The 23,172-nt window shown below is 41.5% G+C and overlaps 1 protein-coding gene across 6 annotated transcripts in view; it reads left to right on the top strand.

Moving 5' to 3' along the window:
* Positions 1 to 23,172, top strand: part of FGGY (FGGY carbohydrate kinase domain containing) — a 420,147-nt gene that overhangs the window by 148,502 nt on the left and 248,473 nt on the right. For all 6 annotated transcript variants that reach the window (XM_077768111.1, XM_077768114.1, XM_077768112.1 and 3 more), the window contains one exon: positions 6,807 to 6,922. In XM_077768111.1, coding sequence (XP_077624237.1) covers positions 6,807 to 6,922 — 116 coding nt within the window. The remainder of the gene's footprint in view (positions 1 to 6,806; positions 6,923 to 23,172) is intronic.

Below are 23,172 nucleotides of genomic sequence, written 5' to 3' on the forward strand. Positions count from 1 at the left end.
TAAAACCTAGTCTCTGTGACTCCATCTTGGTTAGAAGCAGAAGCTTCTATTGATGTTACTTCAGTAAGCATTTCTATCTTGACGTGGCCCTTAACTTCATCAAATATTTTTCATTCTTCTGTATGAGTTGATCATTTTCTCTCCTTTAATAAAAAAAATGGCAAAATACATTCATAGATCTTCTTTCATTAAAATGTGTTGGAGTATTATTCATGATGTCTTTTTTTCTCATTTTTATGTAAAATTTGGTCTTGTCTTACTTAGAAATGTTATGTTCCCGTTCCTAATCTGAGAGTGGCCTCTGAGTTTTGTTTCTCATGCTGTTTGGCGTTGTAATATAGTTGTCCTAGCTTCATCAGTAACTTGGGGAGCATTTCCTCTTGTAAACACTGCAATAATTTGGAGTACTTCGTTCCTTGAACGTTTGTTAAACTTTCTAGAGTGGCCATTTGGGCCAAAGTTTTTTTTGAAGGATGATTTTTAACTATTGGCTCATTTTTAAATAGTAGTTTGTTAAGGTTTCATATGTTTTCTTGAGTCCGTTTTAGTAAATTCTGTTTTTCTAGTAAATTTTCCATTCCCCCTAAATTTTCAACTTTATTTGAAATAATAAATTGTTACTTTTATGTTATTTACCTAATCTCTGTTTTTCTATTAATGTGTGCTTTATCTGTAAGTATGTCCCTCATTTTCATTCATGATATTTGTTATTTTTTTCCTACTCTTCTTTCTCCTTCCTGACTTTTACCAGAGGGTTTGTTTGTTTGTTTGTTTGTATTGCCTTTTAGTAGAGCCATATTTTGGCTCTCTTGATTGTCTGAATTTTGTCTTATTATTTTATATCTTTTATGTTCTTTTTTCTTTTCTATTTATTTTGATTTTTTTCAATTTAATCTATGTTTTTTGTAATTTCTTTAAGTTGGCTGCTTAGGTTATTAATTTTGAGACATTCTTCATTTCATTTTTTTAAATGTTTATTTATTTTTGAGAGAGAGAGCCAAGTGGGAAAGGGGCAGAGAGAGAGGGAGAATATCTGAAGCAGGCTCTTCACTGCGAGAGCCCTATGTGGGGCTGGAACTCACAAACTGTGAGATCATGACCTGAAACGAAGGATGTTTAACTGACTAAGCCACGAGGGAGCCCCATCAAGGGCCTTTTTTCTTTTTTTTTTTTTTTAATGTAGGAAACATTGTTTTATAGATTTCACATTATGTTGTTTAGTTCATCTCATAAAACTTAATGAATAGTAATATTCTTTGGTTGAGCATTTGTCGTTACAGAATGTTTCTCTTAATCTTGCTTCATATTTTTAATCTTTTATTCTTTGTTTGATATTTATATTGTCATATTAAAAACTTGTATCTGTTACTTCTTTGTTGACCTTTTCATAAAAACCCCTTTTATCATATTTTAAAAAACTGTATTGTAAACCAGATATTACTCAATTTTAACCCCAGTGTGGATATTACTATCTTTTAACCAGTTGTGGAATTCAGCCCTTTCACGTTTGTTGACATTAACTATAATCAATTTTATTTTTTCTATGGTATTTTTATTTTCTGCTTATATTCCATTACCCTCTTTTGCTTTCCTTTTTGATTGATTTAGTTTGATTTCACTGACTTCTTAACTTTCTCTTTATTCTTTTTTAATTCCTTGTTATTTTGAGAGTTCTACTAAGCTTTATGATTCTGTTAGAAATTGCCTTCTCATCCTGTACATTCTTAAAGTTATGTTCTGCCCAAACATACATATATACACACATGCATACTTTTCCTGTGTACCCCTTCTTCTGTTCTGACTTTGAGATTTTGCTAACAGTATTTTCACTTCTGGGCCATTAGTAGATTTTTCCTTCTAATACAGCAGGAAGGTGTTTCAGGAAAACTGAGTATTACAAATTCCTGTTCACATGGTTTATCTTCATCTATGTAGATTTAAACCCGTGTGTATGTGCATATATGTATGTGTGTGCACACATATACATGTGCAATATGTAAGTGCACGCACACTCACATGGAGAGAGAGAATGAACATAGGTGCGCACCACCACTCGTTCCTCTAGTCTCTGATTTCCCTTATGTTGAATCACTTGTGGGGTTTTTTTTGTTTTTTTTTTTTTTTTTTGGTTAAGTTCATTCTCAAGTGTTGTCTTCAGATCACATATATGGGAAGTTTGCTTTTTTAATCCTTACATGTTGAAGATGTTTTTCTTTTCCCCTGACAGCTGAATAATATTTTGTCTGGGCATAGGATTTTTGGATCATTTTTCCTCATAGTCTGTACACTGTTCCACTGTGTTCTACATTCCAGAGGTGTAGATGAGAATTCCTTAGCTGGGCTGAATCTCTTGCCTTTGTAAGTAACTTACTCTTTCTGTCTGGAAGCTGGTATAATTTTCTGTTTATACTTGAAATTCAAGTATTTCCTGGATTCACTTCCTGGACTTAATGAGCGTTTTAATCTGAGGGCTTAAATCTTGCTTCAGCACAGTATAATAACAATAAAAAAAATCTAGTAGTGTAGTCATTTAATTACAGCATCTCTTTCATCTCTCTCTTTCTCTCTCTCTTTTTAGGTTTTCCTTTTCTCCTTAAAAAAAAAAATCCCATGTGGAATTAGAGTAATTCTCATGTTACACTGCTCGATCTGCTCTCCATGCCTCTTCTTTCTTCCCTCTTTATTTTCCTCTTCGTGCCTTTGCTCTGGGTAGTTGGAGATATTGTTCACCTGGTCTTCCTGATCATTAATTTGATTTTCAACGGTGCCTGTGATTTTCTTTTTAGTTCTTCTGCAGAGATTTTTAACATTTTAAATTTAAAATCAGTCGTTTTTGTTCAGAAAGGCTTTCTCGCCGCCTTCTCTACTCTCACTACTTCCATTATTGACATCGAGGTCCAGGCGTTTTACTGTTACCCTCTTCAGAGACACCTGCCCTCCTATATATGTTCTCTGACACCCGCTCTCACATCACCTGGTCCCCTAGGTTAGGCGTGGTTTTTGTGCTGCCTGCTCCTTGGTTGCTGTCCTTTTGACCTGAATATAGGATTTGACCGTCTCTTCAGCAGTAACAAATCTGAAAGCAGTGATGCTCCTGCACTTTCTGCTCTGGCATTCTGGCCGGCAGGGAACAAACAGCCAGTGGCCTCTCTCCCTGGGGACAACACTCCTCCCTGGCTGCCCATTTTTGAAGCAACACAGGCTGCTAGTGTGGCCCTCTCTGTGATCCTGATCCTACAAATTACACCCTCCACCCTCAGTGGGCTGCTAGGTCAACTTGCCTGATGGGGAATAGCTATTCTGGGAGTTGCAGGTTGCTCACAGATGCCTCAGGGAGTGGCAAAACCTGGGTCTTAATAAAGGCTTCACCTTTTGTTCTGCTACGATACCTTGTCTTGACTCACTCTCCCTCCTGGAGTTTTCTGGAGAGCCGGAGGCCCCGGATGCACTCTCTACATTTTGCCAGTTCTGATTTTGTTTGTTTGTTTTTGATGTCTTAAAAATTTTTTTTTAAGTTTATTTATTCTGAGAGAGAGAGAGAGAGAGACTGGAGGAGGGACAGAGAGAAAGAGGGAGAGAGAGAATCCCAAGCAAGCTCCAACTATAGCCCAATGCAGGGCACCAACTCACGAACCATGAGATCTTGACCTGACCTAAGATCTAGAAGCAGACGCTTAACCATCTGAGCTGCCCAGATGCCCCCACTGCTGCTTTTACACATTCATATCACCTAAGAGTTGATTTAAAGAGATCCAAATGAAAACTCTCTTCAGACCCTAAGAGTGTTTGAATAATCCTGAGGAGGGAGGGTGGAGTTGCCTGCAGCTGTAAAAGGCCCTGCCTCCTAGGCTCAGTCATTTTCCCCCAAAACAGGCTCTCTGACCACTTATTCTAACTTGCCTTGAGGACCTAGACATCTCTCTCCCTGCCCTAAAGGGTGAGGGGTGGTGAGGCAGGGAATCTGCCTGGAATAACGTAGTTGCGCTATAAAGTGTTGAGTTGTTTAAGTATTGCTCCCTTACAAACCACCACCAGTGCTCAGTGGTTTAACATAGGAATCCTTTATTTGGCTCACTGTGTTGCTCATTTAGGCTGTGCTCTGCAGGGTGGTTCTTCTAGTGTTAGCTGAACTCGCTGTGTCAGGTCTGGCCTGGGGATGTGTGATCCAGGCTGGGCCTGGCCATCATGGCTCCGCTGGACATCTGTCTCCTCCTCCTTGCACCGGTGTGCTAGCCCCACGTGATTTTCTCAAGGCTGTGTGCGAGGCGCAGGAGAGCCAGCAGAAACACAGAATGCCTCTCGAAGCTTGGGCTTGAAACCAGAATGTGGTCCTCCTGACTTATTCTTTTGGCTGAATCCATGTGACAGAATCCAAAGTCTAGAGGCGGGAAAGGAGGCCCTGTGCGCAGGGTGGGGACAGGAGGGGGCGGGGCAGCTACAAATCACATGGCAAGAGATGAACATAAGTGGAGGGTTGGACCCTTTGGTCCGCGACCCCAACCTGCCACCGCTGTTAAGAACTGGAAGGCAATATTACCATGTTAGAATGCTACCTCAAAAGAGGGAACTTGGAGCTAGTGGTGGGGGGTGCCATTGGGACTGGACCATAAGGAAGACTTGGACTTTGCCAAGTAGTCAAGAATGAAAAAAACAAAACAAAACAAAACAAAACAGTGAGTGGAAGGAGCAAGAAAGCAATTAAGACAGAAGGAACGTTGAGAGCAAAGAGATAGAATTCTGCAAATGACTAGGGCCTTTGGAGAGTGAAGTGTTCTGTGTGGCCAGATCAGTAGAAATAATCTGTTCATGCCATCTTCTGTTCCATAGCCTTGAGCCATCAGAGCTTCCAGAAAATTGGAATTTCAGGCTTTGTGCCAAGAGGATTTGGCCTATTTTATGTTCTTCAGAGCATGCTACATAGGTGACTGTCTTCTTGATACCTCTGATTTTAAGAATTGTCTTTTATAAGGTAAAGGATTTAGCATGTGTGTATTACATTTCTTTTGACACTAGTGCTCTTTTAGTTTATCTTTCCCACTTAGCTTCCTTAGCTCATGATGTTCTGCCATCTCGGCTATGTCTGAAAAAGTCCTTCATGACAAATAACATGCATTTGCTTTCAAAAGACATTTAGATCTCACATAATGTTATCTCCTCTGTGGAGCCCTTCTTACTTGATACTTTCTCCCCTTTCCTCCCACCAGGTTATATCAGATTCCCTTGCTAAAGCTTTTCATTTTTCTCTCTCCTTCCTAGAAATTACTGTCAGTATGTGATTTGAAGAGTGATTTATTGTTATAAATTTATTATTATTTCTATGTCCCCCCCATTTGGCTTTCAACATCTGTGGAGGCAGCGGACCAAGTCTTTTGCATACCACCAGTTTCCCTGGGCATCACATGGTGCCAGGGGCATAGTAACTGAATACTAAATACTTATTGAGTAGGTGAATGAATGAGTGAATCCATGTGAATGACTGAATGAGATGCACCTCGACTATTGACTCTGAGAGAGAGTTTTATCCTTAAAACTATGTGTGCTCCCCAAGTTTATCACTTACCTGTGGTGAGATGGACAGACCATATTTGGTTGGTGGTGCTGCCATTCAGTCAGTATGCATTTTGGCTGAATGCGGACTAAGTACTGAAGGCAGAGCTGGGCAGGGCTGGTTTGGCTCTGAAGGCTTAGCTAGAGTTACTGGGAGGATAGGGAAGTGAATGGGCAGAGACAGTTACCATGGTAAATGTTAAGGGTATGTCCAGGTTGAAGCTTAGAGAAGTGGCTTTGTGCCTGAGCTTGTTCTTCACTGGGGCTTCATGAAAAGGGATCGTCTGAGCTGAGTCATGAACACTAACTAGAAAATCCTTAACAGTGAAGAACATTGTAGGCAGAATGAAGGGTTTCACTGCACAGAGAAGTGAGGAATCAGGCCTGCTAAGGGAGACTTCAAATAATTCCACACTGGAGAATGAAGAAAGCAAGGGTGGGAATGGCAAGACGGGAATCTGGTGGTTAGCACAGTCATATTATTAAAGACGTTTTAAGCCCAGCTATGGGACTGGACTTCTTCCTGAAGGCAGTGAGGAGCAATTGAAGAGTTTTAATCAGGGATTGATATAATCAGATTTCATTTTATAAGGTTTGCTATGGGCACAATATGAGGCATGGGTTGGAAGGCAATAGCACTATTGGGAAGGTATGTAAGGGAGCAGTCAATTACATAGCATGTTAAGGTCAATGATAGAAGTATGTTTCGCATTCTAGGAGCTCAGAGGAGGAGCACTTATACCCAGAACTGGGGACTCAGTTATGAGGGTAAAGAAGCTGGGAAGAATTTTCCAAACAAGTAGGAGTAGGGCAAAGACATAGAAATGTGTAAGAATATGGTCCCTGCCCTCCCCCGCCCCCCCCCCCGACGCNCTAAGACTGAATGTATGAGAAGTGAAGTGGGAGAGGAAAATACCTTCCAGCATTTGGGTTTTCCTTCTATTAAATATCACTTTAGACTGGAGTAACCATATGTATACCAGGCATGTTTTGAATTTATTTTTATGTTTTTTATTATAGAGAATTATGAACATACACCAAACAGAGTAGAACACCCATTTACCCATCACTCAGCCCCACAGCCACCAAGTGGTGGCCAGGTAGAAATGTAGATGTTGAATCTGAACAGGGATGTGTAATTACTTACTTTGACTTATTCTACTTCATAACGCTACTTCAGGTATCCGGGTAGGTATTTGGCGAAATCTAAAGGAAGCCTGACTCATATTATTGGTTCTACATCTCTCCCACTTTCTTAGGTCTCTCTGCTCCCTGGTGTGCAAATGGACATATTCAGCAGATAAAGGCTGGGATGACAGTTTCTGGAAGATGATTGGCCTGGAAGATTTTGTGGAGGATAATTACAGCAAAATAGGTAAAAACAAAACAAAATGAAAACATCTCGAGAGTGATTATGTGTATGTATAGATGAGGATATTGGTTTTTTGTTTGTTTTTGTGTGAATTGAAATGCAGAAACTCAGCCCTGTTTTTCTAAGAGGAATGGATCAGTTACTGTGGGTAGATCATGTCTTGTGGGCCCTTATGTTGGGACTCATAGGACTCGAGTGGAGATATAGGCTGTAGAAGTCTGTATTGAAGTAAAGAATTGTAGACATTGGGTTAGATTTGAGGAAGACATTAACATGGAGTAGCTGGGAATAGCGTAATTGGGGGTACATACAGATTTTTTCCCATCAGTACTAGGAAAATGTTTAGTGAATTAGGTTCAGGGAACCACGCAAGGCCACGAACAGGAAAAAAAAAAAAAAATTGAAGACATCAAAGTTAGAAGAAACAAGAACAAAACAAACTAGAACATGGCCAGTGGTTCCTGACTAAGGCCGTAGAGTCCCAGACATCCAGATTTATGTGGCAATGAGTAGGTATTAAAAGCATGGGTGACTAGTAGGGGTGTACTTGGTGAAAGAATATAGATGCCAGGTACAAATCACAGCAGCTGGCATTTGAAAGTTTAAAGTTTACATGTTCATTTCACAGAGACTTTTTTATTTCCCTTTGTTACTACTTAACAGTTCTAGTAAGCTGTCATCAGGGAAGCAGTTATCCCTAATTAAAGAGAAATTCTTTGGTATTGTTGAGTGTTTAGGCTAAGATGTAACGATAAAAGCGAAAAGTACAGTGGGTTAAACAAGATGAAAGGTAATTCCCTCTTTATGTAATACAATAGAGGAAAGTGACCATCAGACCAGCTCTGCCATTGTCACAACATGACCTCCAACTTTGGGTCCAAGGTAGTTACTCAAATTCTCATCAGTTCCCAGCCAATGAGTGGGAAGAATGCAAAGGACCAGAGAAATCCATCCATGTTCTTCTGGAGAGCACATAACCTAGAAATGAGCCATGTCATTTCTGATTGTATCCCACTGACCAGCCCTTGTTCATAAGGGCCTGGTTCATCAGCTAGGCTGCCAGGGCCGAGCAGCCATGTGTCCATGCACATGACCAGCTGAAACTTGAGAGTTGTGCTTTTGAATATTGACAAAAAAAACTGGTATCTGCTAGGAAATGTGGTCATTGGCCGGGCAGCCATGTGTCCATGCACATGACCAGCTGAAACTTGAGAGTTGTGTTTTTGAATATTGACAAAAAAACTGGTATCTGCTACACCTGACTGCCCTTGATAACTGAGTCATGTAATAGGTTATTCCAGTTCCATCTTTCTCTGGGGGCATCCTCAGGACCCATCTGCTAAAGTTCAGGGATAGAAACATGAGAGACTCAAGTAGGCCCTGCACTACAATGTTGTAGACAGGATAACTTGGTTGTCTGTGGTCTGTTCAACTACGCGTTGCTAAGTCTGGGAGAAAAGAACAGTCAGAGTAGTATTCACAAAGAGCTGTTCTGGAATTTCTGTGGCTGGGTTCAAACGGTCTCTGGGTCTGAGCTGGTGGAGAAGGGGAAGAACTCTGAACCAGAGATGAGAGGAAGACAGCAAAGCAGCTTTCTTCTTCATCAGCTACATTCTGAGTCCTTGGGTAGGCGATTTATATGCATTGTCTCATTTTATGGACGGGAAGACTGAGATTCAGTTCCTGTCCACTATTAAGTTGCCAGGTCAGTAGTAGAACTAGGGTATCTAACTCCACACTTTCCTATCAAAGCAGACTGACTGTTGGGATATATGAGATGGTAGCAACTGGTGTGGGTGTATGGTGGCCTCCAGAGGGATTGGGCAGCAGTCTCAATATTTAGCACCCAAAGCAACATCAGGTAGACTGCAACAAGTGTGCATACCCGAACAGGAGTACGGTGTGATGGGATCTCAGTTGCTAAGTGGAGTATAATTTCACAGGGTAGAAACAAGTCTTAATATTTTAAGTATTACTGTGATTAATATGATGGTTGGCTTGAAAATTCTGGGTGGCCCGGCCATTTGGAGGCAGCAGCTTGGAGAGTGACAGGGAACAGGGTTGGTCTTTTATGGTGGGGGCTGAGCGAACCGGCTGGAGGGTGGCGTGTCGGGTCTCCTGCCAACCAGGCAGGGGTTTTAGACAGTGCTTCCTGTTCACCAGGGAGAATGGGCGGCCACACAAAAGCTGATGCTCAGCGGGAAGCTTCTCGAGGGCAGGGACCACTGTGCCTTACCCTTGAGTGTCTTGGCACAGGTAATACTGATAAATGGATGCTGACGGGATATGTGGGACACAGGCAAGGTTGTTGGAACCGAGACAGGTGACAAGGGTTCAGAGAAAACTGTGGCCCAGAGCTGTCCTGGGTCCTAGCCTGCTGGGGCTGCTATGACGGACCACCGTAGGCTGAGTGACTTACAGCAATGGAAATATATTCCTCACCCTTCTGGAGACTGAGAAGTCCAAAGTCAAAATGCCAGCAAGGTTACGTTTAATGCTGAGACCTCTTTTCTCGGCTTGTTGGCAGCTGCCTCTCACTTTGTGCTCACGTGGCCTCTTCTTTGTCCATGTGCAGAGAAGGGGTGTGCACAAGAGAGTGATCACTGGTATTTCTTTTTCTAAGGACACAAATCTTACTGCGTCAGGGCCCCACCCTTTGACCTCATTTTATCCCCGACACACCATATCACCAGATATAGTCACCTTGGGGATTAGGGCCTCAACATAGGAACTGGGGGGCGGGGGACACAAATTCAGCCCACAGCACCATGGTATTAGTGTACTGGTCATTAGAGCTAAAGCAGGGCCACCAGGTCCCGAGTCCCCAGTGTTTTGTTCTGGAGGCACTCCATGAGTTTGCTACCTTGATGAAGAACCGTCAGGACTGAGTGCAAGGGGAGGGTCTCTTGTCTTCTAATTGAAGGGTACAGGCAAGATGTGTCTAAAACACTGAACCGGGGGCCACGGTGGTTCTAGTTATGGCACTGACGGTTTGAACTTAGCTCAGTCTCGTCATGTGTCCCTATCTCTCCAGTCTTACCTGTGAAGACAGAGTTAATGGTAGCAATTAACACTGCTAGTGTACTGCTTCCCAGACAGGGTACTACTGTATTACAACCATTATCTTGTTAAATTTTTAAAACTGTGTAACAGAGTTGTTTTATTTTATCTTCTTCAACTGCAGAAACTGAGGATCAGAAAAGGGAAGGGTGTTCAAATAATGACTGTGCAGTTTGCTAGGGGTAGAAGGTGAATTCCGACCCACGTTGGAGTGATTCCAAATCCTGCTCTAACCATTTTGCTATATTGCCTTCCAATTAGTAGTCATTTTGTGCCTATGAATAGTAAGCAGCAAATAAGTACCAGCCCGGCTTCCCCTTCTATATTTCAAGCACATTTCTGTGTCCTTTCCCATACCTTGTTGCATGTAATTCTCACAATCCGTGACAAAAGTAGTGTTTCCCTGTTTGCAGATGAGAATTTGATAAATAATCTCATTTAACCACGGACAGAAGCAATAAATGATAAGTCAGGATCGAAACCCTGCCAATGGGAGACCTTAGAAGGAGGTAGTATCTTATTGGAACACAAATTTCAACTTCAGTTACTTATGCTCCCCACCACCCCCAAAATTTGGGGAACACTTCAGAGTGTTCCTATGGTATAGTGGCCATGTCTTACTCCAGTACACACTGTTTACCTGGATGTGTCCTGATTCCATGCTGGACTGTGAGCTTCTCAACATCAGGATTTTCACTGATTTACCTTTGTGTCCTCCATCCTGGCACAGGGCAAGGCACAGTTTAGTAACTCAAGTACTATTTGATTAGTAAGTAGATAAATTGAGATGGCTGGCCCTGGTAGGTTGGCCCTTTTTGCTTTTAAAAGCTGGAATGATATTTACTGATTTGTATCGTATCTTTGGGAACTTGGGTCTAACCTCAACTTTTTTTTTTTTTATTTTAATATTTTGGTGCTCCTCCAACCCTGACACAAAACCCATTTTTAATTAGTATATTCAGTTTGCTAATAGAGCAATACCTACAGGAAATATTCGTTAAAAATCCATAATGTTAATCTAGCAGAAAATTTCCAGAGTAACTTTATTAGATTTAGCCTGTTAAGTTAATGGATTTTTAATGGATGTCCTAAAGAGGCATATCATTAACCAGAATATTACCATATGTGAAGTAAAACTTACCCATTCATCAAAATTAATTAGGTGATGTTTCCTTTGATTTTCATTTGTGGTGACTTGAACTTGTAGTTTCATTCTGAACCAAAAGTGGAAGATAGTAAAGAGGTTGTTAACTCTCAGTTTTGACTGAAACTTTGAAAGCTTGCTCTGGAAGATACCTCCAGTCATTCTTCAGTAATTCCTGTAACTATGAGAGATTAATCTGGAAAGCCTCCCTATGAAGTGTTAAACGTTTCCAGTGGACTCATTGCCCGTCAAGATGTGGGCAATAAAGTGCAAAACCTTTTAGCAGATTTGAGCAGAGCTTTGTGAATTTGAGCATTAATACAATTACCATAATTCGCTCCATGCGGAGCTTTTAGCCAAGTCTTTACCAGCCTTCCTCGGCTTATGCAGTAAATAAGTGCTTTCCCCGAAAACTGAACACCTCAGCAACTGATGGTCTTACGGAGGGATATTTTTGAAATGAATTATTGATGAAGTGTAAGTTAAGGATCAAATGCAGTATTTATACGGTGCATCTGAAGGACAGGGGAAGAAATTTACAATGTTGTAAGTAACTTACAGGCAAATTTCCAAAGCAAAAATGTTAGTACCTAATGCCTTCTTTCAAGGAAATATTTGGAAGATTTGATTTGGGAACATGAAACATGAACATGGAGGAATGTGGGAATCATTTTGTGAATCAAAAGACTACATACAGTAAACATTTCTTTATAATCGAAACTATACTAATGAAACGGACGTTGAGAATTGATGGGAAACACTCAAACCCAGTGATTTGCAGGAATCATCTGCCCACAGTCCAACAAAACCATTTGTGGCAATAAATGTTGACCTTCAGTTTCATGAGAATCACTCCCCGGATCACCCATCTGATCCTAAATATCTTTCAGAAGCAATTGGAAAGAAGAGATCAGTGAGGAACAAGCACCCTTAGGAAGACACGAAGCATCCCACCACCCACCTGCTGTCATCCATTATCCAGGCTCTCTTTCAGCACTTACCAGTTGCCTTTTTACTTCCCAAGTAGAGTACTTAGCCGTGTTACTGGGGCAGGCCACTTCATGGAAACATGAGTGCACAACATGGCTGAATTACAGAGTGATGATTTACGTTACAGAGAGCTTTGTTTTGTAAAAGGGTTCAGTGTGTTAGCTTCTAGATCATTCATTATTTGGGGTCAGAAAAACCAGGCAAAAAAGAGCCTGAAAGGTCAAGTAGAAGGAGTTACTAACTGTTAAGTGAGAGGCAAAATGGAAGATACAGCATATGTGAAGGAAAATAGTTCCTTAAGAGGAGGAAAGCTATATTTTTAAACTTCATATCTCTCCCTCTGGGAGATGCACAGGGCACTGGCTACTCTCTGGCACATGGTAGATACTGATGAAATATTTGTTGAATGAGTGAATACATGTTTGAATGGAGGATTTGATAAACAATTCCTTTTTTGGCCTCAGTTGTCCGAAATACTTAATGTACCCTCCATAAATTGTTTTGAATTATTTGATATCACTAGGTGACAGTGATTTCATTTCGTAATTTTAATGTTCCCAGTCCTTTCTTCATGAATATATTTACCACTTAAAAAAGGACTCTCTGGAAGACACACCCGAACCAGAATGATAGCTGCAGTCCAACCTCATTCCTATAACACTATCTGTCTGAGACTTTTCCATGATGGGAAACATTTCAGACTCCTTCAGAGAAAACACAACAAAAATAAACAAAATCTTACTTGAAGGAGATTATGAGTATCACTTCTCCATAAGTTAAACCCTGCAGTTAACTAAAGCTACATTTTGGAAATTTTTGTCATGTAGGCATCACGTTGTAGGTAAAGAATCCTGACTAATCGCAAGTATGTGTTGATGACCTATCTGGGCCAGTATTCAGCACTGTTCTGCTCTAAAGTCTAAACAATTGAGACCAATTCCCAGAGCCACCTGAAGCAAAGCATGGTACTGAATTAAAGGGCACAGGGGGGAAATTTTACCTCTTTTCTAAACCTGGCTAGACCTTGGGCCCTGCGTGACACTGACCTAATCCATTCATTGGTAAGCCACGGGGCTGAGACAAAGAGATGACACCTGGCTTGCTTTCCTTCAGTGCTTCAGCTGCCCAATGCACAGAATCAAAGAGCCCGCTGGCCTGGGTATAGGTAGTTGGAGAAGAAGGACACATGCCAGGCCTGTGCTGACTCCATTTCAAGGCAGCGGCTCTACTTCCTTGTTAATGTGGCCCCAGAAGGTTGTTTTATTCCCCCCAAGTCTTTTGGATGAGCTAAACTATCCTTCTTCTCACGGATGGAATAAGTAAGAGTATAGAAGCATGAAATGGGAATGTTCACATTGATGCTACTCCATCCTGAGGGAGGGAAGAGGAGATCTCTTAGTAGAAACATGCGTAAAGGGTTTCTACCAGTAATGTGCATCAAAGCCAGTGTTGGGAGCCTGAATCCAAGCATCTCTTATCATCCGTAGTTGTGGGTATTACAAAATACTCAGTGATGTGAATTCTCCCGCTAGAACGAGACATGTTTGCAAGGATTCATCCATTCATTACTTAGAATGTGACTTTTCACTCAGAGGTTTGTTGAACCGCTGCTCCATCTTGGTATCATGGGATGTTAGTGCCTTTTTTACTAATATATTTTGGAAGGTCTGTAGAAATCTTTGGCCACATGTAATCCCAGCATTTTCTAGGCTCTATGGGGCTTTATATAATACTGTCTCCCATGTTTGGGGGAGACCATCCCTGCGGGTGCTGTCGACTGGGCTTTGCTTTTGTCCTTCACCCTGAGCCTTTGGCCTTACCCCACTTTGTCTTACTACCCTTCTCATTCCTGTCCAGGTGATAGAACAAGGTCTTTTCAGTACCTTAGGCAAGTTCATATCATCTGGGTATTGTGCTATCTTATTTTATCCTTTAAAATCAAATTTCTGCCTAATGGAGAATGACCTAGAAGTTTTCTTGTTAGTCACTGATCCATCCAAACAGCCACACTACTGAGTGCTTCCTATGTAGCAGGTGCTAGGCTAAGTGTGAGGTATAGAAATATATTCATCATGATCCATGCCCTTGGGCATCTTGTGTCTATTGGGTAGAGAGGGGAGGTAAATAAAGCAATAATCTCAGCGTTTTTCTTGTTTTTTTCAGTAAGCCTCGACACGTTGACAATACCGTGGGGAAGCAGAGCAGGAATTCATGATTTGAGGTGGTATCAAGCAATATTTTGATATTTCATAAGGAATTCTTAGGAGATGGCACTCGAGGTATCTAAAAAATACAAGTGGTAGTTTTTTAAGCAAAGAGGGTAAATGATTTTCAAGGCAGAAGAAACAGTCCAGGTGAAGATACAGAGGCACAAAAGACTAGGTGTCCATGAATTGGTGGATGTGGCTGGAGCCTAGTGGATCTGGGATGGCAAAGGAGAGGGGACTGGGTTTAACGTCTAATCGGGGTTTCTTTCCTTTCTTAGGGGACCACTGGTAAGAGACTCAGTGTAACAAGATTGGCTCCATTCCTCTCAAGAGATGGTTCTAACTGTTACTCCAGCCCATGCTGTAAATAAACTTGTGGGCAGTTTTGAAAGTTTTGTAGCTCCTGTGAAGACGCTTGTGCATGCACACCTGAGCACTCCACGTCGGTTTCTTTCCTCTAATCGTGTCCAGTGCCCACTACCTACCTCTTTACCATAAAGGTTCGTTGTGGAGCTGAAAGGAGATATCACACGTCACAGGACAGTGGGGCTTACAACGCCTGTAGACCTGTTGCTTATCATTTTTAAATGTGTTTTGGCACCGTGAGAGCAACGATCTTTACTCTCTCAACACTCTGTTCCCTGGCTGTTGAGCCTCAAAAAAGTAATTGTGCTGCCCCCACCCACCACTGCCACTCTTAGATTCCCAGAAGTACCGTTCCAGTGTTGGCCCTTCCAGGAATAACCGTGCAGAGCCAGGAGGGCAAGGGAGCAGTGATGACCACATCATGCTGTAACGTAATGGCTTTCAAAGTCTCTCTGTGTCTAAGGTTTCATGGAACTGCCCTTCCTTTCTTGATGGCATCTGGAAGATAATTGGAACCCCCCCCCCAAAAGTGAGGTCAGCCTCCAACTTCTTTTACTACTGCTGGGCAGTCAGAGAAGAGTCGAGCTGAAAGCGATCATAGAGATTTTGCTCTCACCCTCATTTTATAGATGAAACACCAAGATTGAGTGTGGTAGGGTGAATTTCCTTGGTCTTGGAGCACGTTAGTGACAGAGGTGAAACCAGAAGCCAGGTGTCCTGGGCCCCCCACCCTCCCCAATCCTGTGGTGGTTCCACTGCTCCGTGCCACCTTTTCTTGTCATTTAACTAATCTGGTTATTTAAATCTGTTCGCTTAAAGGGGACTCAGCACTAGAAGAATGTCACTGAAGGACAGGCTTATATATGTGAATTCACCCAACCCATTGTCCAGTATTCAGCCTTGGATATGCAGGAATTAGACTTTGTCCAAGCAAAGTTTGGTCACCAGTATCAGGCCTGAGTTCAGTTCTGGCTCCGTCGTGCAAGCCACATAGGCTATGTTGTATTGTTAGGTGAGCTGCTTGATTTTCCTGAACCTTAATTGATATATTATGAGGATTAAAGGAAATGATGCAGGTAAAGATCCTAACACATAGTTAAATCTTCAAAAAATGCTACTTTTTACTGTCTTCCTAACTGTTCATTCTCTTGAACTCAGAGTCTTCCCTAGGTAATAGGTGATGTCTGCCAAAGCCAGTACCCTATGAATGATCCCATATAATTACTGCCAACTTCTTCCGACTTTGGGGAATGCTTTTCTGAGTTTTACCCTCAGGTTCACACAGCTTTTCTTCCAAGCAGCATATAATAAAATAATCAGACTTCTACTTCAAAATCATCATCACATTGAAGTCTTACCTCCTTGAGAGGTTCCCTTGACCAGAATTATAGGTTTTCCTAAATTCTTCAGTCTCATAACTGACGATCTTTAGCTTTTTCTCATGAACCAAAGGGCACATATTGATAGGCAAATAAAAAATACGGGACACATAGGTGATGATTAGCTAAGAAATTCAGTGACTAATGTTCCTAAAGTGCTTTATGACTTCAAAAGAATGTTTCTTTTCATGCACTGTCACACTTACTTTCCCACTGGATTTGAAAACTGGTTTATACTCCAGATTTGCATTTGGGGAAATCAGAAGTCAGAAGCTTTTGGGTCAGAAAGACCTATAATCGAATCCCAGATTCACCACTCATTGACTGTATGACCTTGGGCAAGTCACTAAGCCTCTATGAGACTCGATTTTATCTATTAAACAGATGTAGGTCTTCATAATGGAGTGGTGTTGTATGTAAACTGACTCCTGGTAAGGCCCCAGTAAACAGTAGCTAAGTCAACTGACATGAGAAGATTCCGTGCTATGTAAAATATCATACTGACAAAAGGAGCTAATATTGGGCTTCCCTAATACCAAATTCTGTGAGCAACCAAGGAGGACTTTTAATAACAATTTTCATAGGAAGAAAGACCAGAAGGTTGGGTTAATGGTTTGCAAAGATCAGATCATATTTATGATTGGGTAAAAAGAGAGGAAATACTTTGTGTGTGTGTCTGTTTTATTTTTTATTTTTATTCTTTTTATAGTTTATTGTCAAGTTGGTTTCCACATAACACCCAGTGCTCATCCCCACAAGTGCCCTCCTCCATGTCCATCAAGAGAGGAAATACTCTTATATTCCTTGTTTGTTCTCACTCATTAACTTAATACTTGGCATCATGGTCCCTGTTGAAGAATAATGATGCACCAAAACCAACATGGTTCTTACCTTCCTGGAGTTGTCAGTGTAGTAAAGAATGAATTAGCCAATCAATCATAAAATTGACACTGAGGTAAATGCTACAAGGAACGGTAAAGGGGGCATTAAGAGTGTATAATAATGGGATATGGCCTTGTCAGGGAAGCTAGGACATGTTTGAGGAATTGATGTTTAGATGAGGTTGATATGCATAAATTCTGCTAAGAGGTTTGGGAACAGTGTTGCTGTTAGGGAACAGCATTTGCGATGACTGTGGCAGGAAGGAGCTCGGTGAAGGAAGACCATTCTGGCTGGAGCTGAGAACATTGAAAGGGAACAGGATGTAAGACAGTGCTGAAATCATTATCTCAAAGAACTAGCTTCATTCAAACTGAGTGTGGTGGAGAGAAAGCTAAGGGAGTATTTTGATGTATATTCATGCTCAGCTGGGCATCTAGAAGTAGGAATGTAAATTGCAGATGTGATCTTGGAGCCCCTGGGAGCAAGTTTGAATTGCTGCTCAGATAAGATGCTGCTCCCAGTTTTCCAAAAATTTGGCCCCTAAAAACTGTTGACTTATGTGCTTCCTGTTAGTGACATACCTTGGTTTTGATGATTTTGCATATGATTGTAAAGGGGATGCCCTTAGGAAGTAGCAGAGGGTCACTATGAATAAGTTCTGCTGACCTAACCTTAGATGTTGCCTGTTCTTGGAATTTCTTTCTCAGTAAGTCCCCTTCTTTAGATGGTTGGGCACAGTTTAAGCTCCAGTAGCACCTAGTGCTTATGTCTTGTCTCTCTTCTCTTGTATCCTCAACTGCACTGTTCTTATTGTCTCTTCTGCCTAGCATCACCACTAAATGAATGCTGGATGGACTGCTGAATAGGGGAGATTGAGATCCCACACAGAACTCTTGATTTTCCCACACAGCCCAGCCACCCAGAATGCTCTTCCTTTGGTCTCCTCTGTCTCCCTATAAGGTAACAACAGTTCTCCCGTTGGGTCAGGACCCAAACCTAGAAGTCATTCTCGACGCTTCTCTTTCTCTTACACCTTGTATTCAATTTGTCAGCAAGTTCTTTTTGCTTGGCTTCAAAATGAACCCTGAATTGGATCATTCTTAGCCCTCTCCACTGTCACCATCCTCGTTCAAAGTACTTTCATCTCTTGCAGGATTAGTGTACCAGACTCTTAATAGGGTTCCTTGATTATATTCGTCCCACTGATAATCCATTTGCTACAGCAGCTGGAATATTATTTTAATAATGTAAATGAGATCAAGCTATTCTCATGCCCAAATTCTTCTAGTGGCTTTCCATTACAGCTAGAGAAAGAATTTAAATCCCTTGACATGTTTTACAAAGTTCTACACAGTAGCTCTCTCCTCCCCCTTTCTTTTATAGCTTGCCATGCCCCACTTACTTAGCATCCAGCCACAGTGATGTTCTTTCTACATTTCTAGTGTATGTAGCCTTTGCATTAATTCATCCCTCTATCTGCTTTGCTCTTTCTCAAAATATTGACGTGGCTATCGCTTTCTCTTTGTTCATATCTCAGCTTCAATGTCATTGAAGAAGAGCCTTCCCTTACCTCCGGAGCTACCACTCCTCTCCTTGCTCCAGCAATATTCCGTTTCTCTCTTGTATTTTCTTTTTAGTACTTGTGACTGTCTCATTGACTTAGTCTTGTACGTATTTGTTGATTGACAAAATAGCTGCTCATTGAATATTGTTGAAAAGAATAAATGGGTTAATTAGAATTTTGAGAACACTACTGATCAATAAAATGGCACAGAAGGAATGTATCTTGTATGCTATACATTTCTGAAGAGTTTATAAAAGTTTTCTCATAGTTAAAATAAGGGAATTTGGAATGAATGATACATTCAGGATGTATCCCCAAGTGGCTGAGAAACTATCACAAAGACTATTTATAAAGTACTTAATCTCGATTCATTGTGACTCCCTGGTGGTATGACATTTGGCATTGCATTTTAACTTGCCCTTGTTAATATTCTCAATCAGTGAGTTAGATAACACATAGAGGGCTTGCTGAATAAATATATAAGTGATACAAAACAGAGAAACATAAATAATACAGTAAATAACATAATCCAAATTTCTTCTTAACCAGCAGATTAGAAGAGTAAGCTAAAATTAACAAGGTGAATTTTTATCAGGGATAAATTCAGAGTTATTATGTATTTTCATTAAAAAATACAGAGAAGGAATGAGTAGAAGATCTGAATGGACAGTATAAAATAGAAAATAAAATTAGATGACAGTGTATCTTTTCTGAAGAAGACAGAGGAATGGCCAAAAAGTACACAAAAACATGCTCACTGTCACTCGTCACCAGGGAAATGCAAATCAGAACCACTATGGCATGCCACTTCATGCCTATCAGAGTAGCTAGCATCAAAACAACAGGGAATAACAAGTGTGGACAAGGATGTGAAGGAAAAGGAACCCTCGGGTTCTGTTGGTGTGAGTGTAAATTGGTACAGGTAGTATGAAAAAATTGTACAGAACTTCCTCAAAAAGTTGAACAGAGAACTGCCAGATGACCTCCCAGTTCCAATAGCGGGTATTATATGTTCCCCCGTCATGTTTACTGCAGCATTATTTACAATAACCAAGACAAGGAAGCAACCTGTGTTCCTCAGTGGATGGATGGATAAAGGAGATGCTGTACACTTGATACTAATATGACGTCGTATGTCAGTTCTACCCCAATTTAAAAAATTGTTTCTCAGTGATGTACATGTAATCCCAGTAGTAACCTAGGTTTCCTAGAGAGTGCTTGATTTGCTAAAGAGCAATGAACCAAATATTTGTTGAGTACTTTTTATGTATCAGTCGCTTTTATACGGTTTATAACTATTAACTTATTTAATCCTTTTAGCCAGTCTAGGTAGGTACTATTATACTTTACTGATGAGGAAACTGAGGCACAGAGAGGTTCAGTAAGTTGCCGGTCACACAGTAAGGAATGGAGCCAGAGATAGGCCTTCTCTAGAGCCTGCATATCTGACCATGAGGCCGCAGAGCCTCCTGGGGCAGGGCTGTATTAATATAGCTGCAGTGTTAGGGTCAAGATCAGCAAGAGCCTCAGTTTTGGTCAGATCACATCTAAAATCCTGTGTCCCATTCCAGGCCTCACATTTATGAAGACCACTGACCACGCCCTCCCCCAAGTAATGCATCCGTAGGAGAATGACGCTGATAAAGAAGATAAGTTAGACCCAGTGAATGTGAGAAATAGTTAAACAGTCTGGGGTTGTCTAACATGATAAAACCACGTGCCCCAAATCAGAAACATTAATAAATGATGGAGCTAGATTCTAATCCAGATCTTTGACTGGATTGCTGACTCAAGGAGATGACTGAAGAAGATCGCAAAAGATGCAAGCCATCTCAGAGGCTCCTCCTCCCCTTTCTCTGAAAGAGTGTAGGGAAAAGAGTCCTGAGGATAATGGCTTGCAGAGGATTGGAATTATCTTGGCTTCTCTGAAATTCCAGGAGGAGAATAAGTAGACAATATGACTCTTGCAAAGCCGCATATGTTTCATTCACGTTAAAAATTCACAAGTCACTTTTGGATTTTTCCCTTCTTTTGAAAGTTACTAACATGAGACTTGCATCTAGACCCCACTTGGACCTCTGACCTCCGGCCATTATTGTCAACCATTTAGAGGTCATTTAGTTCAGGGTTCTTGGAAAGCAGCCGTTTCCAGTGGCTGCCCTTCTCTGTTGTATGTGGCACATCAGACCTGCTGCCTCTTTTACTCAGCTTCTCTTGGTCATGCAGCCGGTAGGGGATGACCTTGGCTTCCAGGGCGGCCCTTACCCCTGACTGCCTAGCTCCTCTGCGATGCCCTTCATCCCACATCTGTGGATTTTGATTGTGCGATACTCACGACCTTTTCGGTTTCCCAGCACAGGCTAACCTTTCTGAGAATACACATCAGAAGGCTGCTGTGGTCAGGTTGGCAGGTCACTGGTTGACTAATGGCCTCTCCAAGGTTCGCTGGCAGATACTGCATTGTTGCGAACCCTATCGATCCCAAAAGTTCGCCTGCTGCACAGACAGCCTCTGCGGGCATGAGGAGGTGGTGAGTCATGGCCCCACCACCCCTGCCACCCATCTGTTCTCATGGCAAGGAGAACAAAGATGATCTCTTTGTGGTATCGTAAAACCTAGAAGGACATTAAAAATTCCGTTAAAATTTCATACCCTTTTAGCTGTTGAAACGTACAATCTATTAGGAGGGGAAAAAAGCCTCTTGCATTTTTTTCCCCCCATAGCCCTTACTTCAGAGGCTACTTAAGGGACCAGGTAATGATTTTACGATGTTTATTAATACTTCATGTTCTGCTTCCCTCCCCCCTTTCTTTTCTACCAAGGACTGCATTTGTCTTTAAATTGAAAGTACAGAAGCTGCTGGGGCCGGCGGGAGGGTTGTTCTTTCAGATATAGAGTTTTTGCGGTGTCATAGATTGCTCTGTCATGGATCTTGTATGTAGAGATCTTTGAACTTCTGGGTGAGGGATATTTATTTTTGAAATGCACTTTGGGGTAATGGAAAGAAAACAGGTTTTAGAGCCAAAATAGATATGAGTTAGAATCCTGATGCTGCCATTTATTAGCTGTGTAACTAATATCAAGGATGTCGCTTAACCTCGGAGAGTCTAAGTTCACCTACCTGCCGCATTGAGACAGTAATATCTGAGTAACACTTGGAAAATAAGATGACCTGAGACAGACACAGCCTAATGTAGGCTTCATGGGAAAAATCTTGTCTGATCTGAGCACTCATATTATTTTTAGTTCATCCTCGTTTTCCTGAATAATTATTTGGTTTTCTCTGTCTCTCGTGAGCATCATATTGACTAAGTGGCAGGATAGCCCACATCCCTTTGGCTGCTTGAGGACTTCAAGCATATTTGAGACTCATCTGTGTGGTGTGTATGTTGAACCCCATCTCAATTCATTTTGCTCCCATCCGGGGTTTTATTTCATTTTCGATCCCACTGACTTCATTCCAATTTTGTGCATTAGTTGTAAACTCTCTCAAATATTTTTGAAGACAAGATCGCGCACAGAAGAAAATCTGGAACATAGCAGGTACTCCATAGATATGGTAAATGAACCAATGCGCGTTAGCGAATACATCAGAGACACACAGATGCTTTCGAGGGGAGTTAAAACAAGTAAAAGAAGGTGAAGTTCATGAGTTCACACCTCCAGGATACCCGAACGAAGACCTGGGGAAAGCAGTGAGAAGATGGAGCTCTGAGGCTAGAAATAGAGTTTTGAAAGTTATCAGTGCTGAAGGCATTTGGGACCGTGGGTATGTGTGGAAGACTCCAGCAGCAGAAGAACGCTGGATCTGGGGAAGAGGAGTTTCAGCAGGCCATAAAACTGGATCTGAGGAGGAGGTACCTGCTAAGAAGGCTAAGGAGTAATGGGCAGGGATATAATAAGGCAATGAGGACTGAAAACTGGCCATTTGATAAAGTGACTTGAGACTCAGAGCCACCCCCTTTATTATATTGTGAAAGTGGGGGCAAAGGATTAGGGTTGAGGAGCAAATAATAATTCAATAAAAACTACTACAAACATGTACCAGGCATTTACTAGATGCCTGGGCCTATGCCAGGTACTTAATATATAGCAACAACAGCATTATGAGGGAATGTTTTCCCTTTCCCCTCTTTTCACAGAAGAGGAAAATTGAGGCGTCATGAAGTTAATCACCCAAAGTCACACAGCTGGCTAGTGTGGATTCAAGCCACAAGTCAGATGTGTAGTAAGGATTCAAGCCAAGACAGTTGGATGCCAGACTGAGAATAATTGCTGAGAAAACATCCAGCACGTTTAGACAACCCTGTAAGAAATTTGGTTGGTAGGAAGAGAAAGGGAAATGGAGGCGGTTGGTAGAGGAAGAAAAATAGTAGAAAGTTAGTTGGTTGGTTGAAGATGAGAGAGATTGGCTTGAGCAGGTCTAATTGCTGACGGGAAGGTTCCGGTAATGAGTGATAGGTGAATGATACTAGAGAGAGGAAAGAGAATTGATACAGAGAAGACAGGAGGAATGGGTTCTAGAAAGAAGTGGGGATACAGTTGTTCTGTTGCTCTAGAAGAAGGTGGTGAGTGCAGACTCGGGGACAACGGTATGCTCAGAAGGGAAGTGGAGGGAGCTCCCTTTGGGTGGCTTCTGTTTTCTGTGTGTAGTAGATGAA

The sequence above is a fragment of the Crocuta crocuta genome, unplaced genomic scaffold, assembly GCF_008692635.1.
Source record: "Crocuta crocuta isolate KB4526 unplaced genomic scaffold, BGI_CrCroc_1.0 scaffold85, whole genome shotgun sequence".
Lineage (NCBI taxonomy): Eukaryota > Metazoa > Chordata > Mammalia > Carnivora > Hyaenidae > Crocuta > Crocuta crocuta.